Genomic DNA, 17,310 nt, shown 5'->3' with positions numbered 1-17,310 from the left:
TAACTAGCAACTGTCCTCATTTATCCATTCACCTACAGTAAAATCTAACTCTTAAAGAGAAGACATGTTTTCGTTTTCTCCGTTTGTTCCCTCAGTGACTAATTTGATGCTTTTCTTGTTTCTCCTACTCTGTATGTAATCAGAGGCACATGCTGTTTGAAATCAACTGTCAAAGGACGTCTTGTCGTCAACTTTTGTGTGTCTTTTTCACAGCTATGCTGAGCTAATAGCTGATTGGCCAGTGGTGGTGCTGGGTGTGTGCACGGTGCTTATTGTGATCTGTGCCCTGGTGGGCATACTTGTGCCTGACCTGCCGGATTTCTCTGACCCACTGCTCGTGAGTACACTACTCATTGGTCACCTTTGTAGATGACGGTAGCCGTCCTCTTTTCAGTGTGTAGTACTGTATTTTCCACACTATAAGGCACACTTAAAATCCTATAATTTTCTCAGCAATCGTCAGTGCGTCTTATGTATGAATTCTGGTTGTGCTTATTGACCTCAAACCGATTTTATGTGGTGCACGGCGCTCAAAAATCTGTCATAAATGCTTCAGTATGACTTTGCTAAACTATGAAGCCGCACCACTTGAGGACTGTCAGAGCATTATGGCTGCCGTAGTCAGGAGCCTCGCGGAGGAATCTGGGTCCCAAACTCCGTCCGCCTCAGGTCCCAGAGTCAAACAAACACTGCAGCATCACTGAGCGTTAAAAACTGTCTAAATTCTTTCATCTTTAATAAAATGATCAGCGTTGCTGCTTTACCAGGTGTAACTATGAAGTTTAACATCCAGGGATCATGAAAACAGAAGTTATTAAATTTAAGAGTTAGAAGTTAGCAGGAAGTTAGCTCGCTAGCTTCCACCTAAACATGATGTAGCATGTTGTGACTGAGAGATTTCTCAAAAAATCAAAACGTACAGCTCTGCTATCACTTCCAACATAAATGAAGACAGAAAACTAAACAGCAGTGACGTTTGTAGGGTTACTGAAGTTGGACTAGCTGGTATATAATGATGTGCTACGTGATCGCTAGCGACACAGCTATGTTAGCATAACATAAACACAGTGAAGCTGGAGGATGAACGCTAACTTTTTTCCACTTGATAAAAGTTAAGTGAGGGTTCCTGATGGTTAGAGACAAATGCAGTCGCATGGCAGGATGCTGTAAACGGACCAAACTTCAGTCAGGAGAACAACTGAGATAATCCATCCACAATACGAGGTTAGTCATTAATATACTGCAGCAACATGGGAATAGAGCAGCTGCAGAGAATTCAGCATTAATGAATCAATGTTACGGAAGTGGAGGAAGCAAGAAGAATGAGTTGAGTAAAGTTTGACTTATCTGACTGTTTTGTTTCGCTTAATGCGCCTTATGGTCTGAAAAATGCAGTACTCATGTTGTATATATAGACGCACTCATGCAGGCTGATCGGTTCTATGTGGTCCTGTTATGTTTGAGTTTAGTTTGCCAAACTCTGTGTACAAAAAAAGCAAACATGAATTTGACTGTTATTCACGTTATTTCTAATAATTTCTAAATTTCCATAGATATTGTGATGAAATAGTTCAGGGTTTGATTTTAGGGGAATATCAGTGAATATATTTGATTTTTAAATCGCTAAAAATGTGTGTCGGGCTTAAACGTCCTGTATTGGCTGAGCGTGATGAGAACTGTGTGATAATAAAACGATCAGTTTGCCTTAATACAATACATTTCTACAAGCATAATCATGTCAATTTCTGCTGTTTTATTTCTGGTATCTTTTTTTCCTACAAGGGCTTCGAGCCACGGGGAACAGCCATTGGCCAGCGACTAGTCACATGGAACAATATGGTGAAGAACACGGGCTATAAAGCCACACTGGCCAATTATCCATTCAAATATGCAGATGAGCAGGCCAAAATGTGAGTTTACACTCATCTGAGATGCTTTCTGAAGCTCCGTGCAGGAACATGTGAGAGCCGGTTTAGCAGCTTTTTTTCCAAAGGCTGTAGAGTTTCTCTGTCTGCTCATCAAGCCGCCTGAAAGGCGATTGACATTAAAGCTCTCATCGGTGGGTTCATCTGCAGATGTTTGCTTTAACAGAAGAAAACAAAGATTTGTTGCACAAGTGTCGCTGCAGGAGGACAAATCTCACATTCACATGTTAAATATTTGTCTAACCCTTAGTCCACGCTAAAATGTGCAGTCAGTCGATTGATTACATGGGCAGCAAACTCTGAAACACACAACAGTGTTTTGTTCACTTGTCTGTGTAAAATCTCCTTCGAACACCGACAAGTTTAATCCCAATGCGAGTCTTCTCATTGAGTCTTTAGTGCTCTCATTGTCACATCGTTGTGTCCCATCGACTTCAGTGTTCACTTTAAGATTATGGTTTTGACTTTTCGAGCATGGATGAGCAGCGGCGTAGCTCAGCAAACTTTGACAGCAGGTCCCTGCTGCATCATACGAGCTTTTCTGGCTCCTCAGACATTAGTTTTCCAGTCAGACCTTTTACTTCTTCTCTGCAGCAGTGCAGGCTTCTGTCCACTTCACCTCCAGGTAAACTGCAGCCGCACTGCCCTGCACATCTGAGTTTTCTGTGTCCACATTTTGCATTGAGGGTCTCTTTGTCACGTTTGCCACAATTAGCTGCAGGATTTCCTCCATAGCGTGTAGGTCAAGGGATCAGACCTCTGGCTGCTGGAACATAGCAGAGCATTGCAGACCATATTCTGGTCTTTGTGGGAGACCAGAATATGGAAATGGAAAAGTCTATCCTGCTGCTCCTTCATCCACCTCCCCTCCACTCTCATCTTCAGATGGGTCAGAGTTGGAGATGCTCCGTTTCTACCTCCTCTTTCCCCCTAAAAGATCATTCCCAGAGCCTCCTGTGTGCTGTAAAGTGTTGCCCTCTTCAAAATAACTGCTCCACCATAAACTACCTGAGCCAGAACCAAAGAGCCCAATTTTGTTTTCAGTGTTGTTGAAGCACTGAAAAGCTATCAGTGTTTATTATCACGGCTTTAGTTTAAACACAGAGTGGCTTTCTAAGAGAGAAGACTTGAGACTGAAACACACACAGACACACACACCATTGTCCAATATCAATCATCAATAGTGAGACCCACTTATTGTGTGAGTAACTCGGCAAACTTGCAGGAAAAGGTAAAAAGTGTAAAGTGCCACCTGGTGGACACTATAAATATGAAACATTTAAAGCAAGTTGTCCAAAATAAAACTCTTTAAATCAAATAAACTTACATAATTTTCTTAGACATTATTAAATGTTTAATTACTTTCGAGGCTGTAAAACTGAAGTGACTGTAGAGAACATTATTAAACTGTTACTGGTTGAACAAAGACATCATATAGTGTCTTTGTTTGGCTCTCGTGCCGTTGGCTTCCACTATAAACCAAGAAGAGAGGTCACAGGGGAGCGAGAGTTAAAGGCATGGGGGTCAGAGGTAGGGGTGAAGGATACTGTTGACAGACCTGTCTGAATCTCCTGAAAGAAGAGGGACTAGTCGAGGTTCGTCCACGAGGTCAGCCTCCCGTCAGCCAGAGTCTGCTCACTAATCAAGAGCAAGTCTTTGCATGTCTTTCAGGTCTTCCTGCACACATCAGACTGCAGACATCTGGTTTCTTAAATTTTACTGTTGCTCAGTTTTGCTTATTTGATGCATATCACCATATTCACAGGCATGTCACTTTAGCATGATTAAAATCAGAACAGTCTTTGAGTCAGATTTAATGTTTAAGTTTTTATGAGCAGATGTTGTGTAGATACATGTAGCTAAGATTAGAGCCTCTAAAAGCTGCAGCTCTCTTCTGCTGATTAAAGTCTGTTGTCTCCGCCCCCCTCTGTGGACGCCTTCGTCTGTCCTGCGCCGCGTGTCTGTCTTCATGTAATTGTGCTTATCAGAAAGTGGCTCCTGCTGCTGTCAGCGAGCTCCCCTGGCTCATCCCTCTGTCTGTCACTCTCTCTGACAGCCGCCTGATTACCCTTCCTCCTTTCCTCCTAAAAATGTGGCTCATTTAAAAAGCTGATCTGCACGTCTCCCCCCGGGCGCCCTGCTCAGAGTTACCATTATGATTATGAGAACAATGACAGCAGTACCTCGCTGTACTGCAGAGTCATTTATCTGATTTCTTGTAGGTAGCTGCGATGACGGCTGCCTTTTCTGACACAGCAGCATCTGTTTGATTCACGAAGTCGTGAATAAGAATCGTTTAACTTGGTACCGACTGATTATTATATTTGCAGCACATTTGTGCTACAAATATTTTTAGAGCTTTTCCTCATTTTCTGTCAGTCATTGAACACATTTAAGTACCAAGTGACACATTTTTGCTCTCATTGTTCAGGAGCTCTGACAGAACTTAACGGAAATGGTATCTCCAATAGTTCAACTGTAATGTTAGCTAGCTATCTTATTATAGACTCACTGGTCATTTTGTTAGTTACATTTAGCTAGTACCAGGTTGGGGCCACGTTTAGCTTTAGAAATACTACATTTCTTCTGGCTGTTGCTCACTAAGTGGCCCAAAGTGTGCAGAGGAAACTTAACAATATAAAAATGCCATTAAAAAGTAAAACAATAATAACAATATAAAACAGTAATAGGAATGTTAGGAATTAACTCTATGAAATAAAGTTAATTTTACAACAACAGCGGCCTCAAACAAAGTGTCAATGTGTGTTTCAGGATAACATAAGGAGGACAGGATACTTTAGATGTTGTTGTGATCTGAAACTGAAATTTCTCGAATGAATCATTTGTTTTGTTTTTTAGACATTTTGCTAAATTTGAAGTGTTTCATTCAAGAAACAAAATGAAATCATTTGCATATGGCCTTCTGCAAAATCTGGTTTCATCCCCTGATCACCATCTTCACCAAGTCTACAAGCCTTAATGCACTGAGCTGCAGCCATGTGATTAATACAAATGTCCAGTCACAAAGGTGCGTCAAATAAGGTCGCCACTGAGTGTGTACTGTTACAGTGGTGGATGATCATACAGCTCGGACTGGTCTAAACAGTCAGATAGTTGTTGTTTTTTTTTGTTTTTGTTTTTGTTTTTTTTTTGGGGGGGGGGGGGGGGGGGGGGGTCTGTTTTTTCCTACTCTTGATTCTTTCTGATGCCAAAGGTGATTTCATGCCCAACTCTGGCTGGAAGTGCAGGAACGCTGCCCTCCCGCTGTGCAAAGCTTCTGTTTGTGAGGAGTAGCCAATCACATATCTGGTTCAAAGGGGTGGGGACGGAAACTTAACCCAGGGCTGATGATTTCATAATACTGAGCTATGAATCATGTAAAGCTTCATAGATTACACAGAATGGTCTAGCACTTCCCAGTGACATCAAGGTATTTTGTGTAAAGTTCACATCCTGTTCAGCACCTTAGTTCAGTGCTTCAGATGTTTGCTTATTCTCCTTCTACTGTTCCAGTCACCAAGAGCCCAGGCGGCCCAAAGACCACTTTGACAGAGACAAACGGCAAGCTGAGTGGGACTTCAGTAAAGAGTTCTTCTGTGATGTGCCAGGTAAGCTTCAGGACAATGGAGAACAGGGAGAATTATACTAGTCCAATTCAATTTTATTTATATAGCGCCAAATCACAACAAAAGTCGCCTCAAGGCGCTTCATAGATACAGAGAAAAACCCAACAATCATATGACCCCCTATGAGCAGCACTTTGGCGACAGTGGGAAGGAAAAACTCCCTTTTAACAGGAAGAAACCTCCAGCAGAACCAGGCTCAGGGAGGGGCGGGGCCATCTGCTGTGATTGGTTGGGGTGAGAGAAGGAAGACAGGATAAAGACATGCTGTGGAAGAGAGACAGAGATTAATAACAGATATGATTCAATACAGAGAGGTCTGTTAACACATAGTGAGTGAGAAAGGTGACTGGAAAGGAAAAACTCAATGCATCATGGGAATCCCCGGCAGCCTACATCTATTGCAGCATAACTAAGGGAGGATTCAGGGTCACCTGGTCCAGCCCTAACTATATGCTTTAGCAAAAAGGAAAGTTTGAAGCCTAATCTTAAAAGTAGAGATAGTGTCTGTCTCCTGAATCCAAACTGGAAGCTGGTTCCACAGAAGAGGGGCCTGAAAACTGAAGGCTCTGCCTCATTCCACACAACTCCCAGAAAGCTTTATGGCTTTATATAAGGATGAGCAGACATGGAATAGTTGTGCTTTTTACTGTGGCTGATGGAAGTGAACAGGATCTTTGCCAGTTGGTCAAATTATTTTTGTCTTGTGTAAAATGGGAAACTTGCTTTCCTACTTGACGATGCCATCCTTTCTGCAGGTGACAGTTATTCCAGAGTGGTGTTCTCATCAGCTGAAGGGAAGAACCTGTGGAGTATTCAGGCCATCAAATCCATGTGCAATCTGGACAACGCAAGAGTATGCTGGCATCATTCCAGTCGTGTGAATGTTTTTCTGTTACACTTCTGCTTGTTTTCGCGTATTTATTCATTCTTTCCGTCCTCAGGTGCGTTCCCACCGGGACTACTGGAATCTTTGTCAGCGCACCAATGCTGACTCCTGCTGCCCCAGCTGGACGCTAGGCAACTACATCGCCGTCCTCAACAACAGGTCATCCTGCCAGAAGATTACAGAACGAGATGTATCGCACACGCTCAAGATCCTGCGCTCGTGTGCCAAATACTATCACAACGGCACTCTGGGACCCGACTGCTGGGACATGACCCTGCGGCGGAAAGACCAGCTAAAGTGTGCCAGTGTGCCCCGCAAGTGCACCAAATACAACGCCATCTACCAGATCTTTCACTTTCTGGTCGACAAAGACTTCCTGAGTCCCAAGAGCCTGGAGTACCCGCCGCCTGTGCTCAAGTACAGCATGCTCTTTTCCCCCACGGAGAAAGGCGAGTCTATGATGAACATTTACCTGGACAATTTCGAGAACTGGAACGCCTCCGACGGCATCACCACGGTCACAGGGATCGAGTTCGGCATTAAACACGACCTCTTTCAGGACTACCTCCTCACAGACACGGTGTATCCTGCCATAGCCATAGTGATCGTCCTGCTGGTCATGTGCGTGTACACGCGGTCAGTTTTCATCACGCTCATGACAATAATAGCCATCATCAGCTCGCTGATTGTGTCATACTTTCTCTACCGAATGGTTTTCAACTTTGAGTTCTTCCCCTTCATGAACCTCACAGCCCTCATCATCCTGGTGGGTATCGGTGCAGATGACGCCTTTGTGCTTTGTGACGTGTGGAACTACACGAAGTTCGATAAGCCTCACGCCGAGCTGGCAGAGACGGTGGGCGTGACCCTTCAACACGCGGCGCTCTCTATGTTTGTCACCAGCTTCACCACTGCTGCTGCTTTTTACGCCAACTATGTCAGCAACATCACTGCCATCCGCTGCTTCGGAGTCTACGCTGGCACCGCCATATTGGTCAACTATATTTTAATGGTGACATGGCTGCCCGCCGTGGTGGTGCTACATGAACGCTACCTGCCGAACGTGTTCCTCTGCGCTAAGCCTCAGCACCAGCAGACGGGTTGTTGCACGCAGATGTTCTGGGCCGGTCTTTGCCAAAAGGCCAACAAATGCCTCTTCACGGTTTCGGAGGTGTCGAGGATATTCTTCGAGAAGGTGCTGCCCTGCATCGTCATCAAGCTCCGCTACCTCTGGCTCTTCTGGTTCCTTGCCATGACCGTGGGCGGGGCCTATGTGGTTTGTGTAAACCCAAAGATGAAGCTCCCCTCCTTGGAGCTGGCAGAGTTTCAGGTCTTCAGGTCTTCTCACCCATTTGAGCGCTATGATGCAGAGTACAAAAAGCTTTTCATGTTTGAGAGAGTCCATCATGGCGAGGACCTCCACATGCCCATTACCATCATCTGGGGGGTGACCCCTGTGGATAATGGTGATCCCCTGAACCCCAAAAACAAAGGAAAGCTGATGCTGGATAGCAGTTTCAACATTGCCAGTCCAGCATCTCAGGTCTGGATCCTCAACTTCTGCCAGAAAATGAGAAACCAGAGCTTCGTCTTTCAGTCCGAAGAGCAGGACTTCACCAGCTGCTTCATCGAGACGTTCAAACAGGTCAGTACTGCATGTGTACTCGTGATATACGGAGCAAACTCAAACCTCAAGAACCTTTTTATCAATAAAATAAAGTTATTAAACCACAATTGATCTCCAAAACGATTACTCTAAGAGTTGAAGACATTTCTGCTGTTGGTGTTCTCCTGCCGTTTGTTAAATTCTCACTTGGACTGATTGACTTCATCAGATTAAACTTTCTTACAGTCGGCTAGCATTAGCTTATCTGCTATATAGAAAAATGACTTGTTATCTGGTCTTCAAGTGAAACGCGTGAACCCTGCTTCCAGGTCCAAACTACTCTGCGTTTATTAAGGCTGTTGTATCCTGAACGAGTCCCTAAAAACAGTCAGTGATCACTGTCGGCCTCGCTCGGTTTTTATCACCACTGTTCATTTCAAAGCTCAGTTTTTAAACCTTACGATGTAACTGCAGCCCAGCAGCAGTATATGAATGACTAACCTCGTATTGTGGATTGATCATCTCAGTTGTTCTCCTGACTGAAGTTTGGTCCGTTTACAGCATCCTGCCATGCGATTACATTTGTCTCTAACCATCAGGAACCTTCACGTTAACTTTTATCAAGTGGAAGTTAGCGTTCATCCTCCAGCTTCACTGTGTTTATGCTAACATAGCTGTGTCGCTAGCGATCACTTTGAAAAGGAGCTTGGAAAGAAAAGCGTCTGGACTTGTCCCAGATTTAAACCCAGAGGAAGTATCCCCCCAAAGAGGGACAAAGGGACAAAACGTAGAGGATCATCAGGGGTCCCTTTGTCCCTCTTTGGGGAGATACTTCCTCTGGGTTTAAATCTGGGACTCTCCACCATTTGACCTTAGAACTGAAGAAGCTTCTCGGATGAGAAGCAAAACGTCTTCAAGCAACTTGAACAAGTCCAGACGCTTTTCTTTGCAAGCTCCTTAGACTACGATGACCTGGATGAACCTTCACAGAGAACGGTCAGCACTGTTCATGATGAGCACAGCGAAGAGTGCTGGTGAGGAGTGAGCAGGTCTTCAGCCATTCTCTCAGAAATCGTCACACAGGCTATTTCAAGACATCCATGTGGATGGAAGTCTTTCATTTTTCAGTTGCAGTCCTTTTAGACGTTGGCCATGAATGAATTAAGCCATAAAGTTTCAGAAAGCAACCTGACCGGTTTACCTCTTCTGTTTTTAACAGTGGATGGAGAACCAGGACTGCGACGAGGCCTCTGTCTACCCTTGCTGCAGTCAGTCCATCTTCCCATACAAACAGGATGTCTTTGAGTTGTGTATCAAAAGAGCCATCATGGAGCTGGATCGAAGTACTAACTACCACCTTGACAGCAAGACCCCTGGACCTCGATTTGACATCAACGACACCATCAGAGCCATTGTTTTAGAGTTCCAGAGCACCTTCCTCTTCACATTGGCCTATGAGAAGATGTACCAGTTCTACCGTGAGGTACGCACAGCCCCAGCATCCCCTGCACACATCTCCACCGGTGAAACAAGATATTTTATAACGTTAGTAATGTCTTTCTGTTTTAGGTGGATGCCTGGATCGAGGAGGAGCTTCGCTACGCCCCAGCAGGCCTCAGCTACGGCTGGTTTGTGAGCAACCTGGAGTTTTATGACCTCCAGGACAGCCTGTCAGATGGGACTCTGATTGCTATGGCGCTGTCAGTGGCTGTTGCTTTCAGCGTCATGCTCCTGACCACCTGGAATTTCATCATCAGCCTGTATGCCATCCTGTCCATTGCTGGGACCATATTTGTCACAGTGGGCTCTCTGGTGCTTCTGGGCTGGGAGCTCAACGTCTTGGAGTCTGTGACCATTTCAGTGGCGGTCGGGCTGTCGGTGGACTTTGCTGTCCACTACGGCGTGGCCTACCGACTTGCCCCAGAGCCGGACCGTGAGGGAAAGGTGATATTTTCCCTCAGTCGGATGGGTTCTGCTATTGCAATGGCAGCACTAACCACCTTTGTTGCCGGCGCAATGATGATGCCGTCGACTGTCCTGGCCTACACGCAGCTGGGCATGTTCATGATGCTGATCATGTGCATCAGCTGGGCCTTTGCCACCTTCTTTTTTCAGTGCATGTGCCGCTGCCTGGGGCCCCAGGGCACCTGTGGCCAGATACCGCTGCCCAAAAAACTGCAGTGTCAGGCCTTCACCGAAACCACATCCAGCAGCCCCTCGCCCCAGAGGAAGAGTTCTGGTCTGGCGAAATACCAGCTGGACAGCAGGGGCGGTGAGGTGGAGCATTATGAGCTGGAGCCTTTAGCATCCAGTCAAAAAACGGAGGATAAACTGCACGAAGGGCACGATGCCAGCACTCAGCTTTATAACAGAGTTCCTCCTCACCACCACGCTGCTCCTTTCTCAAACATTCATTACTCGAACACAGAAGAAAGAGGATCTGAGAATGGGCACGTAGCCACGCTGAGCACGCCGTGCAGGTGCCAGTACTCGCAAAACACCAGCTGCACATGTGGGGATCATCTGCTTCAGCAGTGGAGCCCACATTCCTGTGCGCCGGATTCTCGCCCTCCAACCTCTCAGCTCTTCCCCCTCAGCAAACAAAACGCGAGCCTTTTACCAACAAACCGGGACCCAGCCTACAAACGCGTGGAGTGCAGTATGCACTACTTCCACTTTCCACTCACTCATTTCCACCACTGCTCACAGGGGAGAGTGGTGACCCCCAGGCAAGGAGCTCCCCACACCTGTCACCTCAGGAAGCACTGTGTTCACACTGCGGCCCTGCAGGCTGCCGTAGGAGACCAGAGATCCACGAGCCCAAAGCAGGACGCTGGCCCGGATCCAGGACCTGGCTCTGATTCTGAGACTGCTGGAGAGGTCATAGTTCATCGGCATGAAGTGTCATTACCTGACAGTAGCCAAAATATCAGCACCACAGCACAGCCTCAAAGCCCCTCCCCCTCTGCAGGCTCCTTACACAAAAGCTGCCATGAATGTGCAACGGACACCAGCCGTTATCGTGGTGATGACACGCCCACCACAAGAACTGAAACAGCGATGCACACGGATGTCCCTGGCAACCAGGACAAGCCGGACAGTATTCCCGTCACACGGGAAGAGATCGTTAAGACGTGCAAGCGAGACTCAAAGAGAGAGCGGGCGGCCTCTGCCTCTCCAAAGAAACTCAGCTGTTTTAACAGGACGTTGAAAATGAAACGCAGTTCAGCGTCAGACGTGCCAAAAAGCGAAGCCGGCGTGCCTCCTGTTGCAATAAGCACTAATCCCTCTCCTGAAAGCTTGTGCTGACAATGAGTGAAGTCGGCATCACAAACCAAAAGTCCAGAAATGTTGTGCAATCGTACAAAGTGTTGACCAAGTGCCTCAGTGTGTTTCATGAAGACTCACTACATGTATTCAGTTTTGTTTGTGTGCTCACCAGCGTTTCAGTGATTGTTGTTTTTAACAGTGAAACAAACACTACTGATGAAGCTGCGTCATCACTGTGGGAACGGTCGTTTTTTATTCTTCATGTTTTTAAATCGTGTGTTAAACACGCAGCAGCCATTCACACCGACAGGAAGTCGCCTCTGTTGCTTTGTGTCACTTTTTTGTATGTGCTGGAGTCCGTGTTAACTCCCAGTGTACTGTTGTTGCCACACGCTCAGAGAAAAGCTGCGTGATTAAAGTGTCGTTTTTAAGAAACAAAAACATGCTGCTGTTGTGTGTATGTGTGCGCACAGACAGACACACGCACACAGACAGACACATTAACAGACATTAACAGACACATGCACAGACAGAAAGACAGACGCACATACACACACAGACACACACACACACACAGACAGACACACACACACACACACAGACAGACAGACAGACACACACACACACACACACACACACACAGACAGACAGACAGACACACACACGCACACAGACACGCACACGCACACAGACAGACGCACACAGACAGACGCACACACACAGACACACAATCAGAGCAGACTTCACTCAGGAGTCGTGGCGTGTGCACCTGTTTCATCGTCTCAGCGGCTGGCGCCTTCGGTGCGATCTGTTACACGGCTCGAGGTCACAGGCTGATTTAAACGTACGTGATTTACACAATAACGATCTGATTTTATTGTAGGTGTGCGCTTTCTCACACGGGTCCACTTACAGCTCTTCTAACATTCAGAATAACAGGCAGTTATTCTTTTTAAAGAAGTCTTACATCTTGGGAAAATTCCTTACATGACATCATTGAACCCGATGAAGAAGGCGGGGCTACACCTCAGGGCTGTAATTACAGCAGAGATCACTTTGGCACACAAACACCAACAAGGAGCCGTCAGCCGTGGTTTCACTCGTCTAATAGAGAACACGCATTAGCCAACCAGTCGCTTTTGTATTACCAAAGAATAAATGGTGAGTAAGCTGGAGGGGGGAAGGATAGTTATACACTTTGCAAATTCACTGATATGATGCATCAGCAATAGTGGAAGAAACTTCCATACATGACTTTTATATGCAGTACTGTGCAAACGTCTCAAGCCAGCCCTCGTGTCTTTGTCTTGATAGGAAAATGACAAATGGGTGCAGCGATTTACTGAAACCAGCTGGTGCGAAAAGAGCTTGAACATTTCTACTGGGCTTGAAAGTCGATATTTGTTATGACCGCCGTTATTCTTCAAAAGAGCCTAAAAGGCTTGGGAAGCAGTTCTTCAGGATATCGGCAGCCTTTTCTTTCATTCATGATAATCCTACAATCATGCTGAGGTGCAGCTTCTGGGGAGGCCAATCCATGACTGATCCCATTTTGTTTTTTGTGATCTGAATACTGTAATGCTTTTAGTGTCTTTGCAACCATTGCCAAGCTGAAAGGTTAAGAGCTTTTACCGACACTTTCGACTGCTTGGTGGATAAAATCTGTGTTCATAATTTCAACGAGCTGCCACAGACTGAAATTCATCCCAAACCATGACAGAGCCGTGCTTTACAGATGGCTCAGGGATCTACCTCCTGCCACCTTATTGACGGCCTTCCACAGTAGCTGGATCAAGGGGCCAGGTCCACCTCTCAGGTCCTGCGTCAGGTCTTTGCATGTGACTTTAACATTTTCAGCTTATTTATTTGGCTTCGGCTTCTTTGCTTTATCGTTTTGATTCTCACAGCAACAGTTTGAGCGACAGCAAGAAAAAGCTGAAGAAATCACTACACAGGCCAAGACCTTAGAGTTGAATGAATATATGACCTGTGTTCATCGGGAGCGCTGAAAGCCGACCCTGACCCAACGCTAGGAATTTTACTCTTGCTCGAAGTTTGCCAGTTTTCAAACAAATAATGCTGAGCCACTTTCAGAGCGAGTTTGTCTGCACAGGTGACAGATGTGACAGATGTGACAGATGTGACAGACATAATCTCCTCCTCCATCCCACACAGCTTGTTTTTTTGTCTGCTCAAGCTTTTCAAACCAAGAGCAGCAAACACCTGTTTCCTCAGGGGTCGAACTAGAGAAAGCAGCCACCTTCCTGACTTCCTGCTCCCTGTCTTCAGTAAGTCAGATATTCATCTTTGATTTGATAGAGGCGTGTGCAACAGCCAAATATCGACAGCACAGTGCTGCTGTTAGAATCTGATAACAGCGACGTGGGATTGATGCTTTGTTTCTGTCCTCCAGGTTCATGTATGAATCGCATTAAATAATTATTATTTTTGGAAATGAAAACATGTACCTCAAACACACTCTGTGAATAATGTCTGAACCCTTTTGTCACAGCTGGAACCGCCCACTGGCCTCTAGAGCTGCTTCAACACATTTATTGCTTTATTTTGAGTGTCAGACACGTTTTCCCCACTTTGTGATTAAAGTGGCGCGTCTGTGGAATTATGATAAACTCATCATGTGGTGTTTCCACCACAGTCTTGCTCGTTGACAAACACTGATGTCCAACTCCTCCTAATTCAAAAACACGCCCCTCCACCAGCCACACTCAGCAGCGTCATGGCGGGCAGGAAAAATACCGCCGTGCTTCTTGTTTCCTCTCATCCCTGAAACAAGCTCGCACATACAAACAAGCGCTCTAACGTTACACAAGTAAAACCGCCCACAGCTTTTGTGTGATGGTGCTGTGTTGCTGGAAAGATCGTATTTGGGCACGTACAGCTCAGCTCGTGTTCCTTCAGGTGTCTGAGCCCACGGCTGTGGTTTCTCTCCTCCACAGCTCAGTGAGCAGTGAGCCCACATCCCTCTGAGGCTCGCTCCTCAGGTTGTGAGCATCCCTGTAATTCTGTTTGTTTAAGTGCAGGTCAGACATTAGCTAAGGCTGTGTAGAGGGGTTTATTACATCCCCCTTCTAGGCAGAATCTTCTAAGTGTAATCTGCAGGCATAGCTGCCGATGATGGGTTTGTTTTTTTTAAATGATTAAAGTACATAAAACAATCTAATGAGCAGATACACATTAAAAATATCTCTCTATTTCCTAACAGGTATAAACAATGAGAGGTGGTGGATTGGACAGATGCTGGAAGATTTGTAAAAATAACTCAGTTGTTTGGTGGCTGTGGCGGAGCTTCCAGCAGGTGGATGAGGGAAAGGTGAGGCAGGAGGAGCAGAGAACGAGGCGGCCGCCGGTCCGAGTGTCAGGTGAACTCCAGGTAAGAAGTTATGACCTGCAGTCTATCTGCCCCCCTGGCAACTTAAACCAAGTTTAGGTGGAGTTTATTTTTGTTATGCTGACTTTTCACAGTCAGTTACAATAACTCTGCGTACTAGCTAGCATGACGGAGTTTCTATACAGCTGGGTGGTGCTATGATGTTACTGATAGTGAACTTTATTTTAATCATAAGGTTAGTTAGTAGCTGCCAACCGTCCCCTAAAAAACGTAATCGTCTCGTATTCAGAGAAAATATTACAGGTTTCCTGTTGAGGTGAAAAGGAACAGTTTGTCCCGGACTTCAGTTACAATGAAAAAGACACAAAGCTGGAGCTGCACAGCTGTTTCTTCTTCTCTCCCCCTCTCTCTCCTGTTGATCCTTCAATCATGAAACTGATCAATGATCAGCTGATCGTCTCTCTCGTTTGTTTATCGCCCACTTTGCGCCAGAAACAGGAAACCAGCGGATGTCGCGCTAAACAACAGCAGCACGTTTAAGCTTGATCAGCTGTTGTTAGCATTTATTTAATAATAATTTCTAGTATCAGCTGATGTTTGCTGGAGCCACAGCTGTAAAGCTGCTGGTCAGGATGTTTGGATATGTGGTGAGAGGGAAACATGAAGATGAAACCAGGAGATGTCCTTACTGAATCATCAGAGCTGAACAGGTGATGGAGAAACAGGTTTACCTTTTAGGTGACATGGATGAGTTGAAGTTATGAACTGTTTCTGAGAGACAAATAACACCAGGATCCTTTTCTAAGCAGCTGACAGCTGGTAGCTGTGCAGGGGTGGGTCTAGCAAAGTGTTGCCAGGGGGGCAGGTAGGGCATTAACAGGGAGAGGGGGGCACAAAGAAATACTTTCTTATTCTCATTTAAAATGTCTCTTTAATAAATAATTATCTGAATCTTACAGCCAAAGTTTTCATCTGAAAGAAAATGTATATAAATCATATGATTATATCAAGGGCGTAGATTTCGTTTTGGCGTTGGTGGGGACGAATGATTCTTTTTTTTTCCCTTTTTGTCTTTGCTTCTTGATAACAAAAGGAGAAATGTACTTGCCTACGTATGCTATTCTACGTGCTTTTAAACCATTTAAAATTACAATTGATAGTTTTATATGTGAGTTATATAATGCTAAATTACAATTAAACAAATGACTAAGTATTTTAGACTTTAGTTTACTTCAGCCATATTCAATATAAATCAGGTATCATACAAAAATAAACATAACAGGGCTGGACTGGGACAAAATATCGGCATTTTGACTAGTGACCGGCCCACCATGGTATTATAGGAAAAGTCATAAATCCTTTATAGCCTTTATAATAAGCTTAAACCTACACCACCTTCCCTATTCTGGTATTCTGAACAGTAACACCTAATTTATAATTACAAATACCTATAACTAAAAGGGTTTCCAACTCCCAGCAAAAAAAGAAAAGAAAAAAGTAGGAACCACTCCCCCATCCTCTACCTCAAGATGCTTAACTAACAAAACCGATTTAAATTTAATGCACGTATAAAATAAATGCACATAAATCTATTATTTTTCTCCAGTAATTAAATAGATTCAACATCTTTCTTCAACAGAATTGCAGACTGCACAGATGGTGCCTTAACAAAGTAAAGAATACTATAACTTACTGGGATATATACTAGACTTAATATTTACTGAATAGAGTAATGATTTCTATACATTTTACATCAGATGAAAACGTTGGTTGAAAGATTCAGATAATTATTTGTTAAAAGCGACACATTTTAAATGACAATAAGAAAGAAAAGTCACAACAGTGTTTGTTTTCATTCAAAGATTTTATGGCCTTTCCTATAATACCTGGTGGGCCCGTCTCTAGTCAAAATGCCCGGTGTTTTGTCCCAGTCCATCCCAGGCCAGGAATAACTGTGACGAGGCTGCAGAGCTGGAAAGCTTGTTTACAGCGTAAACATTTGCTTCCACAAATTAGATTCTGGAGGAGCCTCTGGACTCTACGTTTGTGGAAGTGAAGCAGGTTTGGCTTCTTATTACTACATTTTTTAAACTGCTCTTTTCTCACATGGGATCCATGAATTTCCTGTTCACAGCATCGTCATTAGCTCAGGATGATATTTCCCCTCTGACTGACATATTTCTGACCTCTGTAATCAGTATCACTGCTGACATCTATGCGAGTCATCCTCACACAAAAGGAAAAACATCAGCACTTCTGAGGGAAGTATGCCCATCCCAGCATTCACAGAGTGGACTGAAGTGGCTGTAAATAGTACTGAACATCCCTGTAACGTCACCTTGTAGAATCTTTGCAGACTTTTGCGATATGTCAGGTCTCACACAATTATCAGCGAATAAAACTTAGTAAAGAGTTAATGCCTTTGTGGATTACCTAGCTTTCCACAGCGCCACCATGAGGCTGAAACAAAGTACAGGCTGTGACTGAACCAGGGTTATTACAATCGACTGAAACTAAATGTGAAAAAGCATTTTAATTTGATTAATCAATAAAAAATAAAAACTAGACCTGTGGAAAAAAGAGCTGAAAATGGTAAAAATCTATCAGAACTGGCCTTGTGAGGCCACGATGGATGTATTTGAGACTGA

The 17,310-nt window shown here is 44.7% G+C and overlaps 1 protein-coding gene across 6 annotated transcripts in view; it reads left to right on the top strand.

Annotated features, from left to right (window-relative positions):
* Positions 1 to 11,754, top strand: part of disp1 (dispatched homolog 1 (Drosophila)) — a 96,028-nt gene extending 84,274 nt beyond the window's left edge. For all 6 annotated transcript variants that reach the window (XM_087852268.1, XM_087852263.1, XM_087852264.1 and 3 more), the window contains 7 exons: positions 214 to 337; positions 1,783 to 1,910; positions 5,439 to 5,533; positions 6,307 to 6,404; positions 6,493 to 8,082; positions 9,263 to 9,526; positions 9,613 to 11,754. In XM_087852268.1, the coding sequence (XP_087708394.1) occupies positions 214 to 337; positions 1,783 to 1,910; positions 5,439 to 5,533; positions 6,307 to 6,404; positions 6,493 to 8,082; positions 9,263 to 9,526; positions 9,613 to 11,352 (4,039 nt within the window). In that variant the 3' untranslated portion in view covers positions 11,353 to 11,754. The remainder of the gene's footprint in view (positions 1 to 213; positions 338 to 1,782; positions 1,911 to 5,438; positions 5,534 to 6,306; positions 6,405 to 6,492; positions 8,083 to 9,262; positions 9,527 to 9,612) is intronic.
* Positions 11,755 to 17,310: the final 5,556 nt, after the last annotated feature.

This window comes from Neolamprologus brichardi, chromosome 15 (genome assembly GCF_056152115.1).
Source record: "Neolamprologus brichardi isolate AB-2024 chromosome 15, ASM5615211v1, whole genome shotgun sequence".
Lineage (NCBI taxonomy): Eukaryota > Metazoa > Chordata > Actinopteri > Cichliformes > Cichlidae > Neolamprologus > Neolamprologus brichardi.
This window is presented reverse-complemented; position numbering and strand designations above follow the sequence as displayed.